This window comes from Miniopterus schreibersii (assembly GCF_964146895.1).
Source record: "Miniopterus schreibersii genome assembly, chromosome: 2".
Lineage (NCBI taxonomy): Eukaryota > Metazoa > Chordata > Mammalia > Chiroptera > Miniopteridae > Miniopterus > Miniopterus schreibersii.
In genome coordinates this window covers 120,315,374-120,342,049 of record NC_138102.1, presented here as the reverse complement: position 1 = coordinate 120,342,049, position 26,676 = coordinate 120,315,374, and the positions used below count along the sequence as shown (strand labels likewise).

The 26,676-nt window shown below is 37.8% G+C and overlaps 1 protein-coding gene across 1 annotated transcript in view; it reads left to right on the top strand.

The window, feature by feature from the left end:
* OTOGL (otogelin like) overlaps window positions 1–26,676 on the top strand; it is a gene marked incomplete at both ends in the record, with an annotated part of 121,229 nt that overhangs the window by 75,439 nt on the left and 19,114 nt on the right. Inside the window, 14 exons of the mRNA XM_081127763.1 lie at window positions 1,323–1,601; window positions 3,463–3,580; window positions 7,755–7,834; window positions 10,199–10,272; window positions 12,650–12,827; window positions 13,073–13,215; window positions 13,465–13,488; window positions 13,585–13,677; window positions 15,942–16,131; window positions 18,718–18,932; window positions 22,847–22,988; window positions 24,859–25,044; window positions 25,852–26,064; window positions 26,536–26,640. Coding sequence (XP_080983889.1) covers window positions 1,323–1,601; window positions 3,463–3,580; window positions 7,755–7,834; window positions 10,199–10,272; window positions 12,650–12,827; window positions 13,073–13,215; window positions 13,465–13,488; window positions 13,585–13,677; window positions 15,942–16,131; window positions 18,718–18,932; window positions 22,847–22,988; window positions 24,859–25,044; window positions 25,852–26,064; window positions 26,536–26,640 — 2,040 coding nt within the window. The remainder of the gene's footprint in view (window positions 1–1,322; window positions 1,602–3,462; window positions 3,581–7,754; window positions 7,835–10,198; window positions 10,273–12,649; window positions 12,828–13,072; window positions 13,216–13,464; window positions 13,489–13,584; window positions 13,678–15,941; window positions 16,132–18,717; window positions 18,933–22,846; window positions 22,989–24,858; window positions 25,045–25,851; window positions 26,065–26,535; window positions 26,641–26,676) is intronic.

Here is a 26,676-nt window from a genome sequence, read left to right as displayed (position 1 = left end):
ATTAGACAATCTGTTACCCTCACACGCCCTGTGTGTCTGGGCGCCTGGCCCTGCATTTACTGGGCTGCGCTGGCTGTATCCACGTGGCACCTGCCTGTCTGGTGGTTACTGCCCTCTTCTGACCCATGAGGCTCAGGCTACACTGCTTCCATACTAGCCCTGCTTAGAACCATGCATGACGGGTTGTGTAAGCTTAGGAAATATGTACTGAATGAATAAATCCAACTTAAATTTCACCTATTCTGAGAAATCTCCTGATTCTCTGGTTAGGATAAATTGCTTCTTTCCTGTAAAAAGAGTTCCTTAGTTTTTTAAAATCTATGAAAACACATCGCAGTCTGAAGTTCTCATTTGTATGTTAGTTATATATTTTCCTTTTACAAAGGTTTCTTTTATTCTTATTTGCATCTTCCAGTGCTCAACAAAGGGATTTGCAAGTTTTAGGACACAACGAATGTCTTTGGAAAAACATATTGACTTAGAGCTTTCCATTGTACGATTTACAATAACTGACGTTTTTAAACAGTAAAATCCTAGTGGATTTAAATTAAGACCTCTTATGAAATATATAATTTGTAAATGTTTTCTCCCATTCAGTAAATTACCTAAAGAAATTAAGTTCTAAGAAATTAAACCTAAAATCTTAATTAAAAAAATCCACGTTTTTATTATGGGTTTTGCATATATAAAGGAAACTTTTAAAGCACATACAAAAAAGGATGATACTTCCCAAATGCTTTGTAGCTGTTCATTAGTAACTTGATTATCTATTGGAATAGACAATAATGTTGAGCAAGTTTTTTTTTTTTAATGCATTCAAATCACTTGCAAGAAGATTTGCTTATTAAGAATCCAGTGATACTGAAATGTAGTGACATGCCTAAGTCCATCTGCTTCTCTATTATTTTTTTCTACCATTCAGTTTAGCTATTTGTAGATTTCATGCATTTGAAAATGTTAAAGTTTACAAGTACAGATATGTACAAATAATCATTTAATTACTTGCACGATATTGTATATTCTGTGGTCCTAAGTTGATATATCTTCTTTCCTCAAGACATGATAAATTATTTAAAAACCAGAACTCATCAGAGACTGATTAAAGTTGTCACTGTTGTTCAATGCATTAAAATACTACTTTTTCCTTTAGAGATCTTATAACTCATTTCTGAAATATTTGAGATGGGCATTAATTATGTTTGTCAATTTTGCAGTTTTATTTATGCCAGTTTTATAAATACATTTTATAATGTCAGCGCTGATCATCTGCTTTCTCCAGAGAAGCCAGGGGCTTGTCAAACACGCCGCTCTGTGTTTTGCAGCATTGACGCTGGTTTCCTTAGAATCTGCTGAAAGGCCAAACTTCTTTCTCTATGTCCACAACGATAACACTCTTAGTTTGAAACTGTGGCAGATGAATTCAGCCTTTCATCGGAGAGCCACATTTTTCCACCATCAGGGCCTGTGGATTCCTGGTTACAGTGCATTTGAATTGTACAGCAAGAAAGGCTTTTTCATAACCCTCACAGATTTTACTGTCAAAGCATCAAAATACGATGATTCTGAAGAATTCAAGCATTCAAGTAGCTTCAGCGTAGAAGGTATGTTTCCTGAGATCTTCAAAAGGAGAATAAATAGATAAATTACATAATAGCAGGTTTTAATTTTAAATCATTCTTAATGGAGTATAAGTAGATAGAGTATAAGTAGATAGAAATAACACGTACTTTACATGGTTATCGTAGAGTATAAGTTAATTGGTAAATTGCTTAGAACAGCCTTGAATAATGTTATTTTAAAACTATTGACCCAGTTATTACTTTCAGTACTGTCTGGGCTTTGGAAATAGAGCTCACCCATGTCTCATGGGTGTCTAGTGTTTGCATCAACTTTTTGTTTCCTAGAAGACAACTTCTCAATAACCTGATTCTTAACAATAAAGACAATGTTTATCTCTGTCCTTTGAGTACTAGGGTGTCTGGTTCCACTGACCTCTGGAAGACTTCCCTGGTTCAGCAGGAACCTGATCTTATTTCTAGAGATCCTCATAGTTCTATCGCTATTGAATTTTCTGAGTTTCAGAGAGGAACCCTCACTGCTTCATCCAATATTTAAATCCCATGCTTTATTTTCAAACCCTAGAAGCTTACTATCTATCTTGGGTCTCCCAAACAGTGCTTCAGTCTAACCTATCCTTCTCAGTCAGTCCAAGAAAACTAATCATTTGCATTTTTTATTGTGGATAAATTTCCACATATCCTGATAGTCTTTGAATTTTAGATCATTCAAATTGAGCTTCAGATTTTTGAAAAGAGTTCTGTACTTATGAGAAAGAGAACCACTGACATGCTTATACAACATCCAATAGAGCAGATGTGATTTTTACTTGACTTTACTTAAAAGCCGAACCTTACAAGCCTAAATTACCCCTCCAATCTAGAAATATGCTCCATTAGAACTAGAACCAGCAGTTCCACCTGAGCTGAGTACATCTACATCCTATGCATCATTAAAATCTCAGAAACTGATCTTCATGGGCTTCCTAAACCTAAGAGGCTCTAGGGGTCTACTCTATCTTGGAACCAATCTTCTCCCAGGATCCACAACCTCAGTAACCCAGGTCTAGCAGTCACTCTAATCTTTGTATGCATAGATGTCTTCTAAAAAGTATTAATTTCCTTCCCACAACTTGGGATTGAATTCTGTATCTAGAGTCCAAGAAACACAACCTGTTTCCTGAACTTTCTCTCTTATGGAACTCTCCAGAGGTAATTCTGGACTGCTGCAGAAGGACTGGTCTATGATGTAGGGAAGGGAGACTGTTTGCAGAATTTACAGGAGAAAAATCTTCCATCAAGGGAGGTTTATAACTGTAAGCATGTATTATTAAAATCCATTTATTTTCTGATCAGATAATACTTTATGCACAAGGTGTGCTGCGTCCTGGGAGAACAAACATGGATTGTCCTCTCTAGGTCTGATGTTAGGCAACATGTCTAATTGTCTGAACTTGGCAAGTCACTTGGCTCCTCTGTGCCTCAACTTCTTCATTTATAAAATGAAAATAATACCTACTCAACAGGGTTGTTATAAGGATAAAATATAATAATTACTTTGCAAAAAATAAAATTCCGAACAAGAGTTTAGTATTATTAAGATATGCAGCTCATTGAGAACCCACGAAACACAAAGAGAGGAAAAAGATTAAAAAATTTCCTAGGCCACCTCCAATCCTGCTCTCTAAAATATTTGGAAGACAGACTAATATTTAGATATTCAACCTGCGCATGAAATGCTTTAGTCACCAAGCAATTACAATGCTTTTCCCACAGCCCTGTCTTTCCCAGAAGGCCATTGGTCAAAGGGGGGTCAGTCCCTAGAAGAATTGCTATCACAAATCATTACTTTTCAAGCTTTACATAAAAAATATACACAATCTAAGCTTTATGTTTTTCCTACTAGAAATCCAGGCAGCAGTGCCATATAGGAGGATGTGTGAATGGCGTTATGAACCTTGTGCCATTCCCTGTTTTAAAACGTGCAGTGATCCTGAAGGACTAGCATGCAAATTTCTTCCACCGTAAGTCATGTTTAACCATTAAATGAACAAATTCCAGCATTAACAGATTCTTCTCTCAATGAATTTTTTAAATTTGAAAAAAATGCATTCTCAAGAATAATTTGTATGTGCTCTATACTCATTCATAAATTTGTTTTATTTTATACAAGCTATAGTTATTAAGGATTGACTATGTGCCAGGAATTCTTCTAGCTGCTACAGATACAGTAGTGACCAAAAATGGATGAAGTGTCTGCCTTTAAAATTTAGCTTAAATTTTGTTAGGGTGAGACAGAGAATAAACAAATGAAAATTTAAATATGTAATGCAACATATTGTTAGGTGGCAATATGCATTATAGAGAAAATTAACGGAAGGTAAGGGGGGAGACGGGGAACATGAGCATGTGTGTGTGTTTGCCACATATGGTTAGGGAAGAACATGCTCACAGGTGGCATCTGTTCAGAGATATAAAGCAAGTGAGGTGCCTGGCCATGTGGATATCTGGGGAAAGAGCCTTTCAATCTGAGACCAGTACAAAGGTCCTGTGGTAGGAATGTGCTTGAGGATTAACAAGGAGCCCAGCTAGTTGGAGCAAAGTGAATAAAAGTGAGGTAGAAAATGAGACCAGAGAATCATAGTGGTAGACAAGTAATGTAGGGCCTTATAGCCTGTTGTGAGGACTTTGTCTTTTTTTTTTTTTTTCTGAGTAATGACCTGCTGTATTTTGGGCAAAGGAGTGACATGGTCTGATTTATTTTTAGAAGGTTTACTTTGCCTATTGTAGTGAGAATGGACTACTGGGCGAAGGGAAAGACAAGAGTAGAACTACTCAGAAATACAAACAAGACATGAAGGGACGTGATTAGGCTGGTAGTCTGGAGGTTCTGAGAAGTGGACAGATTCTGGGTACATTTCAAATTTAAAGTCATAGAGTTTGCTGATGGATATTAATACCGATTATGAGAGAAAGAGGAGTTAAGGACTCAAGCTTTGGTCTAGCGATTTTTAGGTGGAACAATATGAAATTGCCATTTTTATAATCAAAACTGGTCAAATATCAGCAAATTCAAATGATTCGATTTAATGGAAGGGCTAAATGGCTGTTTACCGAGGTAAGACTGTGTGAGGAACAGCAGCGCGGAGGAAAAGTCAGGAATTTGGTTATGAGGATTTTAAATTTGAGACTGAAAATTGTTCATTGGATTGGGCAATCTGGAGACTAAGGAGACAGAGCGAAATCGGTTTTGTTGCTTGTTTTTAAGGAGTTTTTTAGGAGAACAGAGAAATGGAACGACAGTAGGAGGGAGCATTTCATGAGAATCATTTTACATTAAGTGTAACGAGCTTCTGTTCTACGAGAGGCATCGGCACCAGGCAAGTTCCTGGGCGCATCGATGCATGAGACATGGGCTCTCTTTCAAGGAGCTCAGTCTTTTGGAAGGAGACAGAAAAGAAGCAAATCATGAACGAGGGCTAGAAGGATGATAGCAGCTTGCACACGAGTATTGCACAGCACGACATGCACTGTGCTGAGCGCTGGAAACGGGGAGTCTCACTATCCCCATGTTCAGGGGGGGAAATCGACCGAGGCACAAAGAACTTAAACAGTGTGTCTTAGGTGACAGTGTGTAGGTAGCGAAGCCAGTGTTTAAACCACTACACCTGTTTAGGGATCAAGTGTTATGGGAGCACAGAAAAGGAAATAATTTTTGCTTATTTTCTTAAAAAAACAACAGCAGCCAAGTTTTTCTGAAAAGGAGAGGCCTTCATTCACTGGAACACCTCATATTCACAAACATTTCCTTGCAGCCATTAGGACTTTGGAAACAACACGGACCCCATAGTGAATAGTACACTATGGCAAAGAGGAAGGAAGGGAGGGAGGGAAGGAGGGAGGGAGGGAGGGAGGGAGGGAGGGAGGGAGGGAGGAAGGAAGGAAGGAAGGAAGGAAGGAAGGAAGGAAGGAAGGAAGGAAGGAAGGAAGGAAGGAAGGGGGAAGGGAACATAGGGCATGCAGGCCCTGCTACGAGGGAGGAAATGGAACTATATTTTAAAGGGGCATTTGGCTAGTGTGTTACTTCTTGGGTCATATAACCAGTCTCTGAGGTATTTGAATCCCGATCCTCAGCGCTTCCCTTGTTTGGTTGGTAGCTATTCTGAAGTTCCTCTTTAGATATGGTTAGGATGGAGAAGAGACTCAGAATGAAACCTCACCCCCAACGAGCTGTTTCTCATCTCTGTCTTCTTCTCTATCTCTACCTCTCTCCCTTCCCCACAGTGAGGAGCGAAATTATTGCCTCTCCTTGTACTGTTAGCCCTGAGGGGAGACTCAAGTACTAAGGTGGGGCTTCAACATGGCCCTGCACCCCTCCTTCAGGTCTCCAACAGAATCACCACCTTTGTTCTTGATGATTGCAGTTTCTGGCACATATCAAGTGTTTAAAATATCTAGTGGAAATAACTTTTATGAGAAAAGATACCAACTGGCATACCATAGAGCCCATATGTAAATATATTCTAATTATGTAATATGCCCATTAAAAGAACTGTTATGCATCAGAGATATTCTATTTATCAGTCAGAAGTTGAGTAGATTACCAAAAAAAAAAAACAGGAACCTGCTATGAAGGCATGTTAAAGGAATCAGTTACTGGTTTTTGGAAAATATTTTAAGAAGATGGCTGTGTTTTTGACTTGCATAAAACAATTGCAAAAAAATCTAGTTGCATAAAAAATGATGTTTATTTAATGTAATGAGAACCAACTGGCCTAGTCTTTTTAGCAATCTAATAACTTTAATTTTTCTTTGTTTGCTTGACAAAGTTTAGAGTTGAATAGGAATATTATGTACTGGCGAAACGTGTTATTCAAGTACATTTTATGAAATAAACAATTGGTCATATAAACTGAACTGTTTATGTTTAAAAAAATCATTTGCGAAGGAGGCATCTGAGAGATGGCTAAATGTGTCTCATGTTGAAAGAGAAATGAGCTGTTCTTGGTTTTTACTGTAGTCTGAATTTCTTTCCATGAACAAGTGCCCTCTGGTGGCAACACTTACCCTTAGTCTCAAGCTAGTTCACTTCCATCCTGAATGGAAAGAGACCTTGAGTATTTTTGGTTCAAATTCTTTGCTTTACAGATGAGGCAATTAGAAATATTTTAAAATATTAAAAATATTATTACAACCTACCAGTGTATTTGAGAGGCAGATAAGCAAGACTTTTTATAACAATATTTCCATTAATTCTCTCTAGTATGGATGAATCTAATGACTGGTTGTACACAAAGTATTACATTTATTTCATTTGAATCAGAATGAATTGGATTCTGAGGCCCAACAGGATGAGAGGAAATATGTAATCTCAGTCATTATCTTGGCTTTATCACCTTAGGAAAAAAGCATTTCTGATGGCCCCTTCTGTCTCTGACCCATGAAGCCCAAGCCCATGACTTCTTGAAGTTTGGGACTCTTACTTTGCTTCTATGCCATGCACGAAAACTGGGGAGCCTTATGAAGAGCATTCAACCTGGAGCTTGAAATTGGCTCTCCTTAGGCTCGTGTTCAACCATCTCCTCCCCGGCCACCCTGCTACAAATTTGGGCACAGGTCCTGATGCTCTTGAGAACTGCAGCCTCTGCCCACCCCCTCCCCCTGTTTTCAAAGAACTGAAACCATGTCCCACCTCCATCCATTCCTAGGGATTCCTAATATATATCTTTTCAATGAGTTTAGGGCTTAATAACAGGCAAGACAAGCCACTGAGATTCCGTTTTTGTTCCTTCAACATCCTTAAGGCAAGGATATTCAAAGAGCATGACTATCTGCTTGGATGAGGGGGGAGTATAGGAATGGAAAATACAATGAATATAGCTTAAAATCACAGTAAATGATTCTTCTGCATTTCTGATTTATAGAACATGGCCTCAATGGGTCCCAAACATAAGTATTTGTTTTGAGTGTTCTGTGTTAAAATTCTGCTTTAATTAGGGATGATATCCTTTTATGATCCACTAGCTCATAATTTTATAAAATGAAGTATGATGGAGTGGCAGTGAACAGAGCACCCCCTAGTGCTTGACAAGGAGAATGGACAGATTTTAGGAAAAATATATCTTGATTGTAGATATTAAATGCAGTATTCTTTATACTTTAAACTTTTTCCATTTTGATTTTTTTTTTTATGTGAAGGGTTGAAGGATGCTTGCCTTACTGTCCAAAACATATGATCCTTGATGAGATCACCCTCAAATGTGTCTATCCCGGAGACTGTAAGTGTGAACCTTACTTAATTTATTATGGAAAAGTGAAACACTTGAATATTTTTTTTTTCTGTATGGTGGCAAGTGGTTGTGAGCAGAAGCTTTAGATGGACAACACACTTTCCTAAGATTTTTCTTCAATAGCCCTTCCACTGTTGTTGTTTTTTTCTAATTACTTTCCAAAGCATATAAATCTTCCCTCTAACATTCCTCCTGTGTTCTCTATCCACAACCATTTTCCTTTAAGCTAAAGATCCCTATATAAACTATGTGGTCCTCACATTAAGCAAAACTGATTAAGGAAGTGTATCTTTGTTTCTTTGTAGGCATACCTCTGATTCCCGTGTCACCAGGTAAGCCATCTCTACCATATATACAGATATTATTACTATTTTAGACACTAGAATAGCATTGTGTAATTTAAGCCTTGGCACACTCATAACCAGCAGCGGGTATTAGCACCACCCCAGCGACTGGAGAGCCTAGGTGTCACTGTTGTTTTGTGAAGTAGCTGTTCACTGGCTCAGCATGTCAGTTTCTAAATAGCTTCAGCCTTTGGTCCACCTTTCTCCCTTTCAGTGAATATAGATAACAGAGATTTACCACACTTCTTTTTCTTTTGCCTAGAAGTTAGGCTTTACCAAATCCTGCTTAAATTTTCACAGTGGTTAGGTTGACTCGAAAGGGGTGTTAATGTAAATGACATCACCCTTTAACCGCTTCCATTCTTGTTCCTGGCTCTGTCCCAGCCTCTGGAGGGGCATTCTGGGCTCATTCCCTGGCTTCTCTCCCTCACTAGGAACATTGCCTCAGAAAAGTATTTAATAAATCCACTCTCGGTGAGACTTGACAAACTTAATGTATTTTTCCACCTGGCATTATAATTTAGAGAAGCTCAGATATTTATTCTTCAATTTATTTGACAAGTTTTAGCTGAGTGTCAGCTCTGCCAGGCAGTGTCCTGGCACTGGGGAGAGGAAGGAAGGTGACCGAAGCACAGCTTCTACCTTAAAACCGCTGCTAGTCCAGAGGCTATTGTGATATTACAATAAGGGTAATACAAGCAGTAAGCAGGAGGCGTCTTGTAAATTTTGGAGGTATGAGGTCTCAGAAGGTAACAGAAGGTGGGAGTTGGGCAGACTAGTAGGGGGAGGAAGTGTGCGAAGGCCTGGAACTGAGAGAGAATATGTCACAGAGGAACTTGCTAACCTAACAGTTGTCCTTTCAAAATGAGAGGTAACAAGCATTTATTTAAATCAATAAGATTGACGCTCTGATTCAGGCAGAAGCCCAATTAGTGTTCCAATTTAGAGACAAAGGCAATGGGTATTTAGGAAGGGGAACGATTGCATCAATAGAAGGAAGGCATTTTTTCTCTTGGTGCAGATAATATAACATAGTGATGCTAATTCTAAGCAATGTTTTTAATTTTTAGTCTAGTAGTCATCAGTCCGAGAGTCAGAACTGCTTTCTTCTTATCTCTGCAAACAGTTTTTTGAGACACAATGTTGCCCTAGGTCCAATCCAAAGGTTATTTTGCCCAGTTGTAACAATCCAAAGATTTGAGACATGAAGTGCAAGGCAGTTAGTTCCTCTGGCCTGGCAGCTTCTGCTCCATTTTAAAGTGGCTCCATTTATAATATTGTTTACAGACTTCAAGCAGGTTAGTGTATCTTGAGTCATGTAGTGTGAGGGGAATTGTGCCAAGAGATGGGGTGGAAGAGATTACCAGGGCCAAATCACAAAGAGTCCATGGCAAGAAAATTGGATTTTTTTTGTCCCCTGAAGAAAATGGCAAATCACTGAAGGATTTTAATGAGTCCTGTGACATCTTCAAAATAAGATGTCTCACTACTACCATCTCTACTATTCTAATTAGTAACCACTTACTGAATAGTTACTATGTACCAGGCATTGGACAAGGTGCTTTGTATACATTTAATCCTCATAAGAGCTTTATGAGAGAGGTGTTATTATATATATACATATACATATACATATACATATACATATACATATACATATACATATACATATACATATACATATACATATACATATACATATGTGTGCACATATATATATGTATGTATGTATGTATGTATATGTATATATATTGGTGGTTAAAAGCCAGGGCTCTAGAAACAGAATTCCTGAGTTTAAATTCTTCCTCAAACACACTTACCAGCTTCTCTCTGCACCTTAGTTTCCCTCTCTGTAAAATGACAAGAATGTTGTTTCTACTTTACAGGGTTCTTGGGAGGAATACATAGAATAAACTATATAAAATTTCTTAGCAGTTTCTACCATATATGAATTCCATACATGATAGGCACCGTTCCACTAATGGAGAGGATTCTTCATTTCCGACAGGTCCAGAGACGGTTGCCCCATCCGAAGTCCCTGTGTCTGACATGCTGACACCCACCACGGGCTTGGACTGTGAGGTGCGACTGGGTAATCTCTTCAGCTACTTTTGTCCTTTCCTTATAGCACCTGCTCCAGTGTCTGTATCACTATCCAAACGCTGTTAAACTTTCCAGGGTAATCATTAGTCTTTCTTTGCTAAAAGATAATAAGAAATATGCATTAAATTTTACCAACTGTATTTTGAAAACTGATTCAGACATTTCTTATTAATTAGGTTCTGGTCACACTAAAAATAAATTCAAAGGGGGCCTGAAGTGTGCTTCTTTAATAAAGAGTTATCTAGTTATCTAGTGTGGGCTCCTGTGTAAGCCAGGCATTTAAAAATATCTATCAAGTAGCTACTGTGTGCCAGGCACTGTGCAAGATGACAAAGATACAATGGGCAGCAAAGAAAGATAAGGTCATTGGACCCCAGAGCTTGTAACTGTCTGGGCTGAGAGTCTTGAGCACTTCTATCTTTACTCTAAATATATCACTCGTTCTAGTAAACTAATTATTTATTCAACCAATGTTTATTTAGCAGTATTTCCAGCTAGGCACTATTAAGGTGTCATGGCTAAAACAATATAAAAGCAGGCAAAAATTCCTGTGTTTATGGAGTTTACATTCCATTGGAGGTTCTGAGACAACCAATATGCAAAATAAGTTATAAAAAATGTTAGAGGGTGCTTCTCAGGAGAAAAATGAAACTATTTTCAGTGAGAGAGTAAAAAATCCTCCCTGATAAGGTGACTTAGGAATAAAGGAGCTGAAGAAATTGAGAGAGTGAGCCATGTACAGAACAAGAACAGTAGTGTTCCATGGAGAGGGACCTGTAAGTGCAAAGGCCCTGAGGTGAGAATGTATCTGAAATATAACAATGTATCTGAAGAATAACAAGGAGGCCATTAAGTAAGGAATAAAATAGTAGCAAGTAAATTAGATTATATAAGGCCGTGTAGATGATTGCTAAGATCACAGCCTTTTTCCCCCTAAATGATAGGATATAGCATGGGATATTTTTGAGCAGGGAAATTACATGAGATCATTTGTTTCAGGATTATTTTAGCCACTGTGTTGAGAGAAGGGCGGAAAGAGACAATAGAACAAGTTAGAAGGCTATTGCAGGAATTCAGGCAAAAGATAATGGTGGCCTGGACCGGGAGATAGCAGTGGAGATGGTGAGAAATGCCTGCATTCTGGATATATTTTTAAAATAGAGGCCACAGAATTTGCTGAAAGATTAGATGTGGGGCGTGAGAGAAAGAGACGTATCAAGGATTCTAAGATTTTTGTCTTGAGCAACTAACTGAAGGATGAAGTTGACAATCAGGATGGTGAAATTGTGGGAAAAGAAAGTCTGGGTGGGTATAACCAAGAGTTCAGTTTTGCCATGTAGAGGTTGAGACTCCTTTTAGATATCAAAAATCTGTGGATGTACAGATCTGGTAAACATAGAGTTTATCTCAGAGGGTAGTAGTTGTGGGAATGAAATGGGTTAATTTGAACAATGGGGAAAATAATAAGTGGTATAAATGTTTATCATTGCTATAATTATTACTATAATTTAAATAGAATGTAGTTTATTAACTGAAAAATCCACCACTTATTTAAGTCTTATTTATCTAGAAGTCTGTGAGCTATATATAGCAATTAATTTATAATGATTCTATCCAACAGTGAAACTGATCTCACATATGAATTTTTAATGAAACATTAAGACAGTATTAAGTTGTAATTTTTAAAAAATTGACATTAACAGAGATTTAATACTAGCTTTATACAGTATAATATGGCAAGTTGAGTGTCATTGTATATATCTGCTTGCAAAACACTAATCTAGACAAATTAGGACAAGGCTTCATTTTCTCAGATTTTTGAGTACATGGGCAATTCTGATATCAAATCAATATTGAGATAAAGCTGAAGTGAAGTCCATACTGAGTATTTTAGAAAGATACATCAACAAAAAGTTGTAGTAAAATTTAATTGTTTATCTTTCAAAGGCTCTCCTATTTAGGAAATATGCACTGTAGGTAATGTGAATGGGAAATTTTAAAAATATATGCAATGAAATATTACTCAGCAATAAAAAAGAATGAAATCTTGCCATTTGTGACAACATGGATGCACCTGGAGTGTATTATGCTAAGTGAAATAAGTCAGATGGAGAAAGACAAATACCATATGATTTTACTTATGTGTGGTATCTAAAAAACACACACAAAAAACACACCAATTAAAACAAGCACATAAACAAAACAAAAAATAGAACCAGGCCCATAGATACAGAGGATAAGCTGAGGGTTGCCTAAGAGGGATGAAATAAAAATAAATAAATAAATAAGTTGAAAACATTAGCTGAAAACGGGGAAAAACTCACCAATTTCCTTTCTTTCTTTTTTTTATTAACAGCCTCAACAATTTGATCCTGTTTATAATTGTAGCCAATATATATGCCTTAATATGGAATGGAAGTTGTACAACTGGTCTCTTAATTGCCCAAAGGACTTGGAAATGCCTGACTGTGGTTTTCGGGGAAGGCCTGTTCAAGTGAACACTGATATCTGCTGCCCTGAGTGGGAATGTCCGTGTGGGTTTGCATTTCTTACATACAATCAATTTTTACTCTGGGGGAGGTTTGTTATTTGTTTGAACCCATCACCTCATCAAGACAAAGTTATTGTCGAGCGGTCTTCATTTGATTTATGATTTTGGTTCCCAGTATGTAACTTTTAGATTTCCTTTTTGTCAAACATAATGAGGCTAATTTAAAGTAATTATCACTAGAAATACAAGTAATTAGTAAGTCAATTCTCTCTCTGACATTTTTTTCAGGCCGGTGTTCTGTGTTGTCAGAGCTGAGCATTATTACATTTGATGGAAACAACGCAGCTTTATATAGCATGGCTTCTTACATATTAGTAAGAATTCCTGAGGAAATTATAGTTGCTCATATTGAAAAATGTTCCATGAATCAGGCAAGTCATGACCCATCCTTTTGTCCTTTCTTAATAAATCAATAGCCGAGGGACCTTGCAACATTAGGTATTCTCTGAATAAGGGGGGCTCAAGAACTCACTGAGATTTACCTTCTGGCACTTAAAACAAGAAATGTTTCATGTGAATATATGTAGGAGCATAGAACAGTAATCCAAATAATGTTTTTAAAAGTCAAATAGTGTTTTTCTTTTTAAAACTGTTTTTTCTCTTATGCCTTTTCTTTTCAGAATGAGAACTCATTTGAAAAGCTAGTGAGTATTGGCAAAGTGTTTCGAAAATTCCTTCTGTTTACTGCTAAAATTATGTTTAACTTTACAAAGTGTTAATTGCTTTTTTTTCAAATTCAGGCTTCCTCTGAAAGAATCTCTGGACTTTGTTTTAAGAGGTTAAATTTGACAACATCTATACATAAAATCGTTGTCAATCGGCCAGCAAGAAAGGTAAGAACACAAAGCTTAAACATATCCTTACATTAGATAAAATTAAGAAATTATATAAACACAATTATTTCCAAAGTGAGGAAAACTTAAACATATCAGTGGGGTTTTACTGCTGTTATGTCTAATCATTCTTTTCATGTGCAGTTTAAAAGTATTTCTGGTATTATATTTCTCCTTTCATAATGTGCCAACTGTTGCAAATACTCCCCTTGCGAGGTTAATCGTAAGAGCCATGCTCAGTATGCTAAAGCCTTCTTGGGTAAGGTAAGTGGCCAATCTTCTTAGCATCAGTGACGTTAATGTTTTAAATTAAATACAATGGAAATGATGTAAAGAAGAGGGATCATAAGATTGAAAATAGTGGCCATGAATGCCAGAATGAAGACGACCAAGAGAACAGATGGAAGCAGTAGTTTTGAAATGTTGATGCCATTAATTTTTTAGTGAATAAGTGATAGCTAAAATAAGAAAAAGATAAATGAATAGTTAACTTTATCGAAATATACTGAAGAAGGGGAAGACATTATTAAAAAGTTGGAACAGATCTATTTCGTTTTAGAGGAAAAAACCTTAAAAAGCTTTTATAATATAAAGATATTATAAATAAAAATATTTTCTATTATAAAACATTTTATAATATAAAAATAATACCATATAAAAGTGAGTTATGAGCTGGATGTCTCAGTCAGATCTAAATGAGTCTCTCAAAAATATAAGAAAATAATGTATTAAGATTTCACTCAACGTGGCTGAGATGTTATTAGGCGTTTTGGAAAGAATCCCATTAGCACAGAACCACAGATGGTAGACTAGAAGCAGTATTAAAACAGTCCTAAAATATTGTAAGGTGCTAGAAAGTTTAATTTTAAGTACACCTTAAAAAAATACACAAATGAGATACTTTTTGAATGATAGCATTTGCATATACCTTTGATTTTGATGTGGCCGATATATTAATTGGAAGTAGATGGGGAGTGAACTCAGCCTTGGTCAGTGCTATTATTGTGAGCATTTGGGCAGATGAGTTTATTTTTGGCCTCAGCTGAACTTGTTGCCGGTCATGTATTCAGTTAAAAATGAATTAATTTAAAAAATCATTTATTGAGAGTTTATATGATGAAAGCAAAACAGGTCCTGATCTCAGGTTACTTGTAGTTGTGTGTGGGATCATGAACGTGATTATCTGCCAATTAGAAAGCAGCAGGAGGTGTAATGACAGCGACGACCAGGACATTATGGAAACAAAAAGAAGGGTCAGTTTATGGGAGGGTCAGTAGGTATTTTTGGAAGAGGTGACACCGAAAATAAATTTTAAAGAACGAGTAGCAATTAACGGCAAGGGGAGGGGTGTATTAGCTCAGGGTGGCAGTACAAACAAGATGGAAAGATGAGAAGTAAGGTGGTTGGTCACGTGTAAAACTTTGACAAATGTATTGCTGGTTACAGCTCATGGTTCCATGCCATTGCCATTATTTAAAGCACTAGTTTTCAAAGAAAAATCCTTCGACTGCTTGCAAGAGCACGTGATAAAAACAGAGTCTGGAATCCCACCCAAGCCTCGGAGGTAGAATCACCGGGAATCCTAATCTTTACCAGCCTTGACAGATGAGTGTTATAAACACTATGGTTACCCTGATTTAAAAAGAAAGAACCAATTCAAGAAAACGTCTTGAAAGCGCCTTTATTATCTTAAATTCATATTAGTAGATAATGGTGTCATCAATAGAGGGGACAGAAAAGCTTCCATAACAGAAAAAAGTTAAATTTTGAAGAAAATAAAGGGCAATGAGGTTAAAACAAATACTGAATATAGCAAGACAGAGCCAAGGGGCCATCAAAGAGCTCAGAAGCTGGGGCAGCACCAGAGAAAAAATTTTTTAAAAACTTAAAATATTGTTTATATTAAAGCAGAAGAAATGGGATAATCTGAATTCTCCTAATTTTAATAAATGTATATTTATTTGGTTATTAGATTTTTTAATTTTTTTTTTTTTTTTTTTTTAGAGAGAGAGAGAGGAAGGGAGAGGGAGAGAGAAACATTCATCAATGTAAGAGCAAAACCTCGATCGGCTGCCTCCTGCACGCCCCCTACTGGGGATCTAGCCCACAACCCGGACGTGTGCCCTGACCGGGGATCGAACCAGCAACCCTCAGTGCACAGGATGGTGCCCAACCAACTGAGCCACGCCAGCCGGGGCTACTAAGGATACGTATTTAAACGTAAACATTTTCCTAACAGATGTGAATGCATTGTGTGATTACAGGTCGACGTGGATTCTATTGTTGTGCCTTTGCCCTTTTCAAATCAAGATCTGCTGATAGAGGATTCTGGCACGATGTACGTCATCACTACTCCAGCCGGCCTGATCATAAAGTGGGCTCATCTCACAGGGATCTTAGACATTCACTTCGGCTCTCAGTTTAACTTGTCGTCCTACACAGAAGGACTTTGCGGTGAGCATTGCTCTTCAAACCTCAATTTCTTCTAACTTTTCTTTTCCTGTTCACGTTACCCTGCTTTGGCCCCTCCTGCCACACTTTTTTGATTTGAGAGGGGATAATAACTTTCAGTGACCCATGTGAATATTGAAGAAAGTAATGATTTCCAAAGAAGCAAGAAATAACAGTTAGTTCCATGTGGGTATTTTATGGAGCTATATGCTCACCACAGTTACTACCATACTGTTTATATTCCTACTAGCTCATCTTTATTAAGCATTAATGAAGTGCCAGGCATTCATTTTACATACTTTAACTCATTTAATTCTAACTATAACCCTATAAGTAAGCACTAATATTAATTTGTAAGTGACAAAAATGAGGCATAGAGAGAAAGGTTAAAGGCTTAAATAACTTTGCTGCTTCCTGATTTTTTTAGTTTGAAATCAAGGAGAAGAGTTGTTTAAGCCATCTTAAAAGTGATATATACAGGGAGCACAATGTTCTGACAAGTTATTCAAGTTTTAGTATAAAGTGTAAAGCCTAGATGTACCTTTACACCTAAATTTAATATCACAATACAGAGTGGGGCAAAAATAGGTTTACAGTTGTTCTCATGGAAAATAATGCAATAATTAATAAATAATAATACAAGAAGAAATCGTTTTTGCTTACAACTGTAAGCCTACTTTTGCTCCACCCTGTATGTTACATAGATACAAAGAGTTTCAAGCCAAGAGAAACAAATTAGAAATATATCTTTGTACATAACAAAATAAAAAGAATAATACTGGCTGTGTGTCTGCTGGAAGGTTAAGCAATGCTCTCATCCCTTACAGCTCTGTGCCCAACATCAGTTTCTTCATCTTTAAAATGGGAATAGTAATGTCTGCCTCCAAAGTTGTTGCTAGAATTCTATGTGCAAATGATTGTATAAACACTTAACATCTTGCTTAATACACACAGTCAACAAATGTTAGTACAGATATATATATTTTAATCTCACTAAATATTAACTGAATAAATGTTTATGAATTACTTGTGCTTGGTGTTGACAACTTGAAATAAATAGACTAAGTCCTTGCCCTGAAAAATTACACAAAATACCCATCTTTCTTCTTATATAGCACAAACTGCTATGATGACAAAAATATTTTATTGTGGAAATAGTTATTCTTGAGTATTCAGTATTGATTATAAACAGTTCAATAATCATTATCGAGTAATAACTCAGAGACTTTGAATATGTACATTTTATACTATGATTTATCATTTCTGTGTGCTATGATTTTTGTGTTTTTTCCCTCTCTACTGTCATTTCATGCTTTTTTGGAGATAGACATTCTGATAACTAGATTCTTAACTAATCATTGTAGAGAAGGTGCTAGGATCACGTTTTTGCTAACCAACGGTCAGCCTCCAAACTTCCTGACCCTCCACAATGGGATTGGGGTTCAAGGGAAATCTGGGTGCTGTTGTGATCACTAGGTTGGGTGCTGGCTAATAAAGTTGTAATGAACAAGAGTGTGAGCCAAGTTGAGCATGGACACTAGAATGGGAGGTCCGTATTGACACCTCGTTTTACACAGCACTGTGAAGTCTGTGGGGGCAGTGGTTGAAATTGCAATGAAAACACATTTTTACTACCAATTACCTACCTTTAGAAGGGTTTAGGTTTAAAAATAGTAGCTGCTTTATAGCATAGTTCCCCTGAGTTTTGTTTGTTTGTTTGTTTGCTTGCACTGCACTCAATCCTCTGCATATTTACAAAGGCTGGGGCAACTATGGCAGCAGTGACCTTTATGGACAGTGATGTAAGACTTGATTCTGGAAAGGATGTTTGACTAATTTCTTTTATAGCTGGGAGCCTTGGGAATTAAGAAAAATTATGTCTTTAAAGTAGAGTGGGATTCAGGTAAGTTATGATCAAGGTTCCAGATGCATTTCTTTGTCCTTCCCTTGGCTCTGCACTTCCCTGGATGGAGAGTGAGCTCCACCCTCAGTCTGGCCTTCCTCAAGGAGCTGGGCTGTAGTAGGTCAAGGTATGATAGCCATCAATAGACCATGCCACCCCAAGGAAGGGAGACTATGTCCTAGAATTCCTAGGTCAAATCCTGAGCTTGGCAATGCTTGTCCTGATAATGTTGAAGGAATCTCTGTGTCTGGTGATTGCCACGAGCTGACTGGTTTATGCCTGGATTGCTTGTAACAGTTTTTAATAAAAGGTGTGAAGATTACCTTTATGCCAACATGGCCCCTCTCCTGGAGTGGGGCAGGGATGATTTCTGAAAGGGATAATTTAATGTTTTCAGGCAGGGTTTTCTTGGAGGAGTGGATGCCTGGGGGCAATCACCAAATGGCCACTACTATGGGGAATATTTGACCTATTTAGGAGCTTGTTCTTAAATTAGGAGATAGTGCTAATAGTGAAAAAGTATAAGGACAGAATCAAACTCCTCTTTCTTTACCTTCTATGATCCTTTCATATAACTTCATTTCTAGGATCATTAACCTTAATCAATTATTAAGATGATTTAATTCTGCTGCCTACATTCAGTTTAAGTGAAATTTTTTTCTTCTAAATGTCACATATCTTTCTAGGAATTTGCAATGATGATCCAGATGATGATCTAAAGATGCAAAATGGCACAATTATTACGAATATGGAAGACATAGAATTATTTATTGAGAGCTGGGAAATTGAGAAATTATTTAAAGTAACAACGAGAAGACCTGTTAGAAATTGTACTGAGTATGACTGCAGTCAGTGCATTGAATTATTAAATAGAAAAGCCTTCGTTCCATGCCATGATAAAGTAAGTTGAAAGCGACCATGTCAACATGTTAGACATGTTGAGAGTAAAGCCAATAGATCCCTGTTCTTACCATGATGTTCTTCTACCAAGAACAGTTTATCCCCAAACCTTCTGTCAGTACACTTTGGAATTCAGAATCCTTTGCTGTTTATAGATTTATCGAGACAGGAAGGATAATTATCTTTTTTCTCCCTATGTTTTTTTCAGAACTATATCGACAGCTTTCCAGAAAAGTGAAATTCCATCCTCTGAATAATGCTTCTAGGAGAAAGAAATCAATGTCACTTGATAACGCAGTGTAGAAATCAAGATAGTGAGAGTTTAATCAATTCCCTATGGTCTTGGCCTTTTAGGCATATACTTATAATAGAACCTGTCACATATTCAATTGAATTGTCCTTTATTAGTCTGTAACTTCCTGGCTTTAGGTGACTAGTAGGTATTTTAAATAATCTGTATATTTAAAAAGATCCATGATTAGAAACAAGGAACAGGCAAAAACACAGCATTTCATGAATCACTTAATGAAAAGTTAGTGAGCATTTTGCACTTCTCAGGCATTGTGTTAACCTCCTGTGACCCAAAGGTAAATAAGACCCTTTCCTTGTCCTCAGGGAGTCTAGTGGGAAGGAAAGCCTGGGAACAGACACATTGCAAGGTGCACTCCGGCGGCACATAGAATCCCAGGTTTGAGGAAAACTTCCCAGAGTTTAAGACGTTTGCTTTATTTAGAAGAATGTGTTTTCCAGGAGAGAGGAGGGAGGAAGGGAGACCTAGGCAGATAAAACAATATACGTAAGAGCAAGCTTGGTGTAAAAGCCCATGCTAGGGAAACACTGAAAGTTTAGTGCAAGACACGGGAAGAGGGGATTGCTGAAGCAGGCAGCAGCTCCCTGTGGAGCCCCTTCCCCGTGAGACAGGGAAGGGCAATCTTCGTAGTCCTCAGCCTGCCCCCCGACTTTCCCGAGGACCACGGCAAAGGGGCTGAAGTCAGGGACAAACATGGCACATATTTCTGCAGCTTCAGTTTTAAATGTTTACATCTTTCAATGCATGCACACAAAAATGAAAAAACCCAAAAGCAAATACTTTCAAACTAATTTCAGTGTCATTTTAATCTGTCTTTTAGAGGCCAAACGGTTTTCTAAAATTGCATTTTTAACTGGGAATGTGGGAGGCTGATGAAATCAGGCAGCTTTTCAGCTTACTATTCAGGCACCGCGAGGCGATGCAGGAGAGTACCGCTTAGTCTGGGACAGCCTCAGCTTTTCCCTTAGGAGCTCCCCAGTGAATTTGGTGGCAAAAGAAAAGAATGCTCATAATTTGGTTTCCCTCCTTCTAATCCTCACCCTTTTTTTTGCAAATTACCACATAGGAGGCAGATGACCTTTTACAAATGGGAACAGGACTATGTCATTTCTCTCCCTAAAACCCGTCAAGGTCTTTCACGTACACGCTCCAAACTTCTCACCAGAGCTTTCCAGGTCCTCTGGGCCCTGTCCGCGCATCTCTGGCTTCCTCACGTGCTACGCCCCTCTTGCCTGCTAAACGTCAGGATTTCTCCTTTCAACACAGAATATTCCAAGATTTTTTTCTGCCAATAGGCTTTTGTGCTTGTTGTGTCCCCAGCTGGAATACTCCCCCCTTCAATCTATTTTTGCACAGTGACTCGTCTTGCTCACTGAAAGGTTTTCTTAAATTGAGATCTATGAGGCAGAGGAGAGAGCTCTTTCATTCACTTTTGTATTCCTCAGCGTAGCATAGTGCTTGATATGGAGGTAGGGGCTCCATAAAACTGTGGAAGTATGCCCAATGAATGGGTGAGTGGAGGGTACAGGAGAAACAGCTATTTTGGGTTAAGAGAAGGGATATACTTTTTTATTTTGAGTAAGTTAAAGCAAAAATATCCAAAAAAAAAACCTTAGAAACATAATTCTGGAGCTCAGAGGAGATAAGCTGAGGCCAGAGATCAGCTTTGGGGAGTTACTAGAACATAAATTTTTTAAAAATAATAATTACTGTATATTGTGCCAGAGTCTATTCTATGTACTTTCCATATATTACCTCACAGCAATCTGAATCAGTAGTCGGCTTATCATTAACTCTATTTAACTTATGAAGAAACCAATGCAAAGATTTAAATACTGAAGATGGTGGTAGAAACTGTGAAAATGGGTGAGCCCAAGAAGAGCATTTGCAGTGAGTAAACATGACCAGTGAAGATGGGACCAGTGAAGAGAAACACTCGGATGAGAGGCAGAAGAGAAACCAATGAACAGATGCCCAGGCAACAGAGTTCCATCCCTCAAAGGCAACAGGGCAGAAAGTGTTTACAGCACCATGGGCCTCTGAGAGCTTGGGGAAGGTTTAGAATATCATTGTTCCCAGGATTTGACAATTTGGAGGCCCTGATAACCATTGCAAATATTCTGTGCAAAGTAAAGTGGTTGTAAACTTAGGAGAGTCAACAAAAGAGATTGAAAAGGAAGTAGAATCTTGATTTTTATAGATATGGACCTTGGAGAAGAAATGATGGGATATGAAAAATATTAAGCATTTTACCTGACACTTTGACCTATGTAGAAATTTAGTATCTGAATGTACATGCTTGGGGGGCCAAGGAGGAAGATGCTGGCAGAGTAGTTGAAAGTAACACTCACCCCCTGTCAGGTCCGAGTTGGAATTACAACTAAATTATAGAACTATCAACCTGAATATAGATGCTTAGTATATTTGCTGAATGAATGAGTACAGAGAAAAATTGGAATAAAGGTTGTTAAAAGTTAAGTTATTTAGATTTTAGGCATCTCTAGATCAAAATGAAACAATCTGTAGAAAAAATGAGTCCCTAATTAAATCAAGGTATGACAAATTAAGTAAATTATTTGAGCAAGTTATAATATTAAAATACATTTTTAAATCCTCACCAAGGACATGTTTTTCATTTAACATGAGAGTGAAAGGAAGATTGTGAGAGAGAGAAACACTGATGTGAGAGAGAAACATAGATCAGTTAGTTGCCTCCCATATGTGCCTCAACAAAAGAATGAACCTGGCACTTTCAGTGTATAGGCCAAGGCTCCAACCAACTGAGCCACACCAGCCGGGGCTATACATTTTTTTTTTTTTTTTAATATATCTTTATTGATTTCAGAGAGAGGAAAGGAGAAAGAGAGAGAGAGAGATGGAAACATCAATAATGAGAGAGTCATTGATCGGCTGCAGCCTGCAACCTGGGCATGTGCCCTGACCGGGAATCGAATCGCGATCGCCTGGATCCTAGGTCGACGCTCATCCGCTGAGCCACGCCCGGCTGGGAGATACATTTTTGTTTTAGAAGCACTTATAACCTTATCTAATGAACAATGCCATGTATCATTACAGAAATCTTCAGGAGCTTCCAATTTTATTTATAATAGATCAAAGTCTTATTCAATATATAGAAAAGACAATTGTAACCTAAACTGTAACATCAGAAATGGATTTTTGCTAGCTCCACATACTCTGTTTCTTTTCCATCATTTTTTATAAATTTATTTTCATTACAGTTGACATGCAATATTATATTAGTCTCAGGTGTACGGCATAGTGATTAGGCATTTATACACCTCCCGAAGTGTTCACCCCAATAAATCTTCGGATAAATACCCCAAAGGGGATTCTTCTCATCTTTATAAGATAGATTTATGTAGATTAGTGTAGACAGTGTTTATCTTATCTGAAATGTGTTTTAAAATATTGTAAATTCAGAAGTGACATATAGTACTATGAAGTTTTGAAAATCTAAAGTCAAAGAAGAACCACAATGAATATTAACTTGCTACTCTTTGATTTTCCAAATAGTTTTAGTCTAGCTTAGGGCATTTAGAGGAATAAAATAACATAACTTATCCCAAGGCACAACATATTTCTAGGTTTCACCACAGAACTTTTGTGAAAAGATGTGGATCAATTATACCAATTCCTGGAACCATGAATGTGACGCCCCTTCTGCATACGTGGCTCTGTGCAACAATTTCGACATCTGTATTCAGTGGAGAACACCTGATTACTGCTGTAAGTAGTGCACTGCAAGTAATATTTTCCAGCAGCCAAGAAACATTCCATTTTTTGCATTCACTTCTTTCTTTTTCTTTTCATTTTTCATCTTACAAAAGTAATTTTGTAAGAATAAATGCATATTAATCTAACCTAGAAGTTAGAGGTAAGCTTTCCCACATAGGCAACTTCTGTTTTTATCCTAATCTAGATTTAATGTAGTCCTCAATTATCGCAAAAGAAAACCTAGTCCGCAAAATATTAGCTAGCAAAGTAGACTGAAAAGTTAAAGAAACCACAGAGGATTGGAGAGGGAATTTAATTCTGTATCCTACAGCACGTTTTGTTGATATCCATTTTACCTGCCTCATCTGCCGTAGCCTGTTCTTACTCATTTATTATGTGGACTGGACAGAGACTTTCCCCTCCTTTCTCTTCTCTCCTGGCATGATATCCACTTCCGAGAAATCAATCTTTCTGGCTTTCTTTGATATCCAGATTCAATATTTTCCCAATTACATGTGTGTTTCCTTTTCCTTTGTATGCATTCTTTCCCTATTTTTATCTATACAGCTCACACTTTCTCATCAAGTTGTAAAAGTTTCATAAAAATTTTTATAAAACATTTCACCAATCCTGGGCACATTTTACAGAAAATGATCATTTAATTTAAGAAATAGTGATAAAATGGACTAAATGATAAAATATTTTCTTCCTTATTTATTTTTTTGGTGGTTAATTCTCACCCAAGGATACTTTTTCCATTGATTTCAGAGAGAATGAAAAGGAGGGAGGGAGGGTGAGAGAGAGAAACATTGATGTGAGAGAGACACATCCATTGGTTGCCTCCTGCACGTGCCCCACCAGGGCAGGGATCAAACCTGCAACCCAGGTATGTGCCCTTGACTGGGAATTGAACCCCCAGCCCTTCAGTTCAAGGGTCGATGCTCTAACCACTGAGAACACCAGCCAGGCTAACTGGTAAAAGATTTTTAAAATGAATATTACTCAAATGCTCCAAAGTGAAAGTTTTTTCCCATGTGAAGAAAAAGGGATAAGATGCACAGAGAAAGGCTAATGTATCACAAACACCAGTGACAGGACTCCACTTCAGAAACGAAGCAGCTCCCACTGTGTCCTTCTGTCTCTTGGGTCTCCCTGCCCTCCCAGATGCCACCCCTCTTCAAGACTGGGATTGCCTGGCTCACAGGGCATCTATGACCTCACCAATCCTACAAGATACTGTCAAATTGTTCTCCATGGAGATTTCACCGGGTTGCACACCCACTAGCACTGTGTTCATTTATTAACAGTATGTCTTTTTAAAAAATATATCTTTATTGATTTCAGAGAGAGGAAGGGAGAGGGAGAGAGAGAAACATCAATGATGAGAGAGTCATTGATCGGCTGCCTCCTGCACGCCCCGGACTGGGGATGGAGCCCGCAACCTGGGAATCGACCCCCAATCGCCTGGATCATAGGCCGATGCTCAACCGCTGAGCCATGCACAGGCGGGCTAAAGTGTATTTCTTTGCTTATTCTAAGTAGACTATTGTATATCCTCTCATTGCACAGAGCAGGAACTTCATCATAGGTGACTCTATATTCGTGCCAACCAGATTTGGGCTGTCTATTGGTCATATTTATTTGATATAAATCAGATGAACTTTTCCTACTGTAACATAATAGCAGCTGGACACCTGGAACATACTAAGAAATACCCACTGTTTTTTAAATTTCTGATTAAATAATAAGTGAAAAAATAAACTTCAAAGAGACTGAAATGTGAAAAATGATTTTCAAAAAGAAATATGACATTTCTTCCTTTTATTAGAATTCAAATAAGTTACTTTCATCATTAGCAAGTCATGTCCTCTATTACTCCTAGCTCTGAGTTGCCCAGAGGGTAAGGAATATCAACCTTGTGTGCGACCCTGTGAAGCAAGAACATGTCTGAACAGATGGTTCTATGGACACTCTTCATGTGTGAATGTAAGAGAAGACTGTGTGTGCAAAAATGGAACCATCCTTCACAGGCCGTATTCAACTCAGTGCATCCCAGAGGAAGAATGTGGTAAGCGGCCAAGTACAGAATAACCGAGAAAGACTGATCAAAAGTCACCTAGGTGTTGGAAAGGAAATGAGTTTTTTTGTAGTTTTATTTTATTTTTTTAAAGTATGTTTTTATTGATTTCAGAGAGAGGAAAAGAGAGGGAGAGAGAGAGAGACATCAATGATGAGAGAGCCATTGATCAGCTGCCTCCTGCATGCCCCCTACTGGGGATCCAGCCCGCAACCGGGCATGTGCCCTGACCAGGAACCCAACCTTGACCTCCTGGTTTATAGGTTAACGCTCAACCATGGAGCCACACCGGCTGGGTCACAGTTTGATTTGAATAGGATTTCAATTGAAGTTACCCAAAGAGGCACTTTGGTGGTGATGTGTTTTCATCTCTACCTATGGCTTTAATAACTGGGCAAGAGTATGGAAAATTAAGAATGAAGAGTGTAGTATGTAAATTGAATTCAAATTCCCATTTTCCAAGTATTAGTCATTGAGCTTTACCTCTGTAAGCCTGAGTAATGCATCTGTAAAATGGGGAAAATACCCATAAGGTTAGTTTGGGAATGCCCCAAATAACACAAATTTATAGAGAGTTATAGAAGGGAAATATATTTTCTGTGGACTACATCAAACGCTTCATTAAAGAAAAATACAACCCAAGATCTGACGAATGAAAAGAGAAATCTGAGAAAGGATGGGTATGTGACATGTTATCTATGCTGCTGGGCCAAGTCACAGTCTGAAATAGAAATATGGCATCTTGATTGATTTTAGTGTCCCAGTTATGAGTGATGTAACACTGTCAATCTTTTTAAGCATGTACTGATAGTGAAGATCAGCCCCGCACTGCTGGGGAGATTTGGAACGGGGGCATTGACGAATGTGCCCTATACAAATGTTTGGCGAATGGAAGCATCATTCCTGTAGAGCCTGACTGTGATGAAGAGCCCTCCCCAATCTGTGAACGAGAGGCTGAAGTCGTCCTGGGCATCATTGACAGGCTGTCCTGTTGTTCAAAGGAAGTTTGTGGTATGCATTCAGGCTTTACAGTTAATGCCACAAAAATGTATGTTGACAACCTATGTGAAAATTTGGGTGTGCATGAGGCTTGGTATTTTAAAAAATGCAAATTTGAGGTAACAATGAAATTTTTCCATAAATTTCACTTGCACTTTCTCAAAAGACGTTTTGCCTCATTATGGTTTTGTTGATTTTGCAAACACATATGCAAAACTCTGGCTATTAGCAATTAATAATATGCAGTAATACATGACCATATAAAGGATCTGGGAATCACTGACTTATGACAATCGAGGGTGAAAGACAATAACCAGTAAACCTCAAATAGGCTGCCTTTTCACATAGGACCCGTTTTGTGAACAGAATGGGTTTAGCTGCAGTGTGAAAACATGCACAGTGAGAATCGTTTCCCTGCACCGAATTAGAAGCACTAGATTTTAGCTGTGCTAATAGTTTAATGCTTCTGTTTTTTGTTTGCAGGATGTGACATGGCCTTGTGTGATACTACCATCCCAGCATGTACGGACAGTCAAAAATTGACCGTTGGCTTCAGCCATCTTTCTTGCTGTCCACAGTACCAATGTGGTGAGTAATTCATTAGGAAAAATAAGAGTGAGGGTC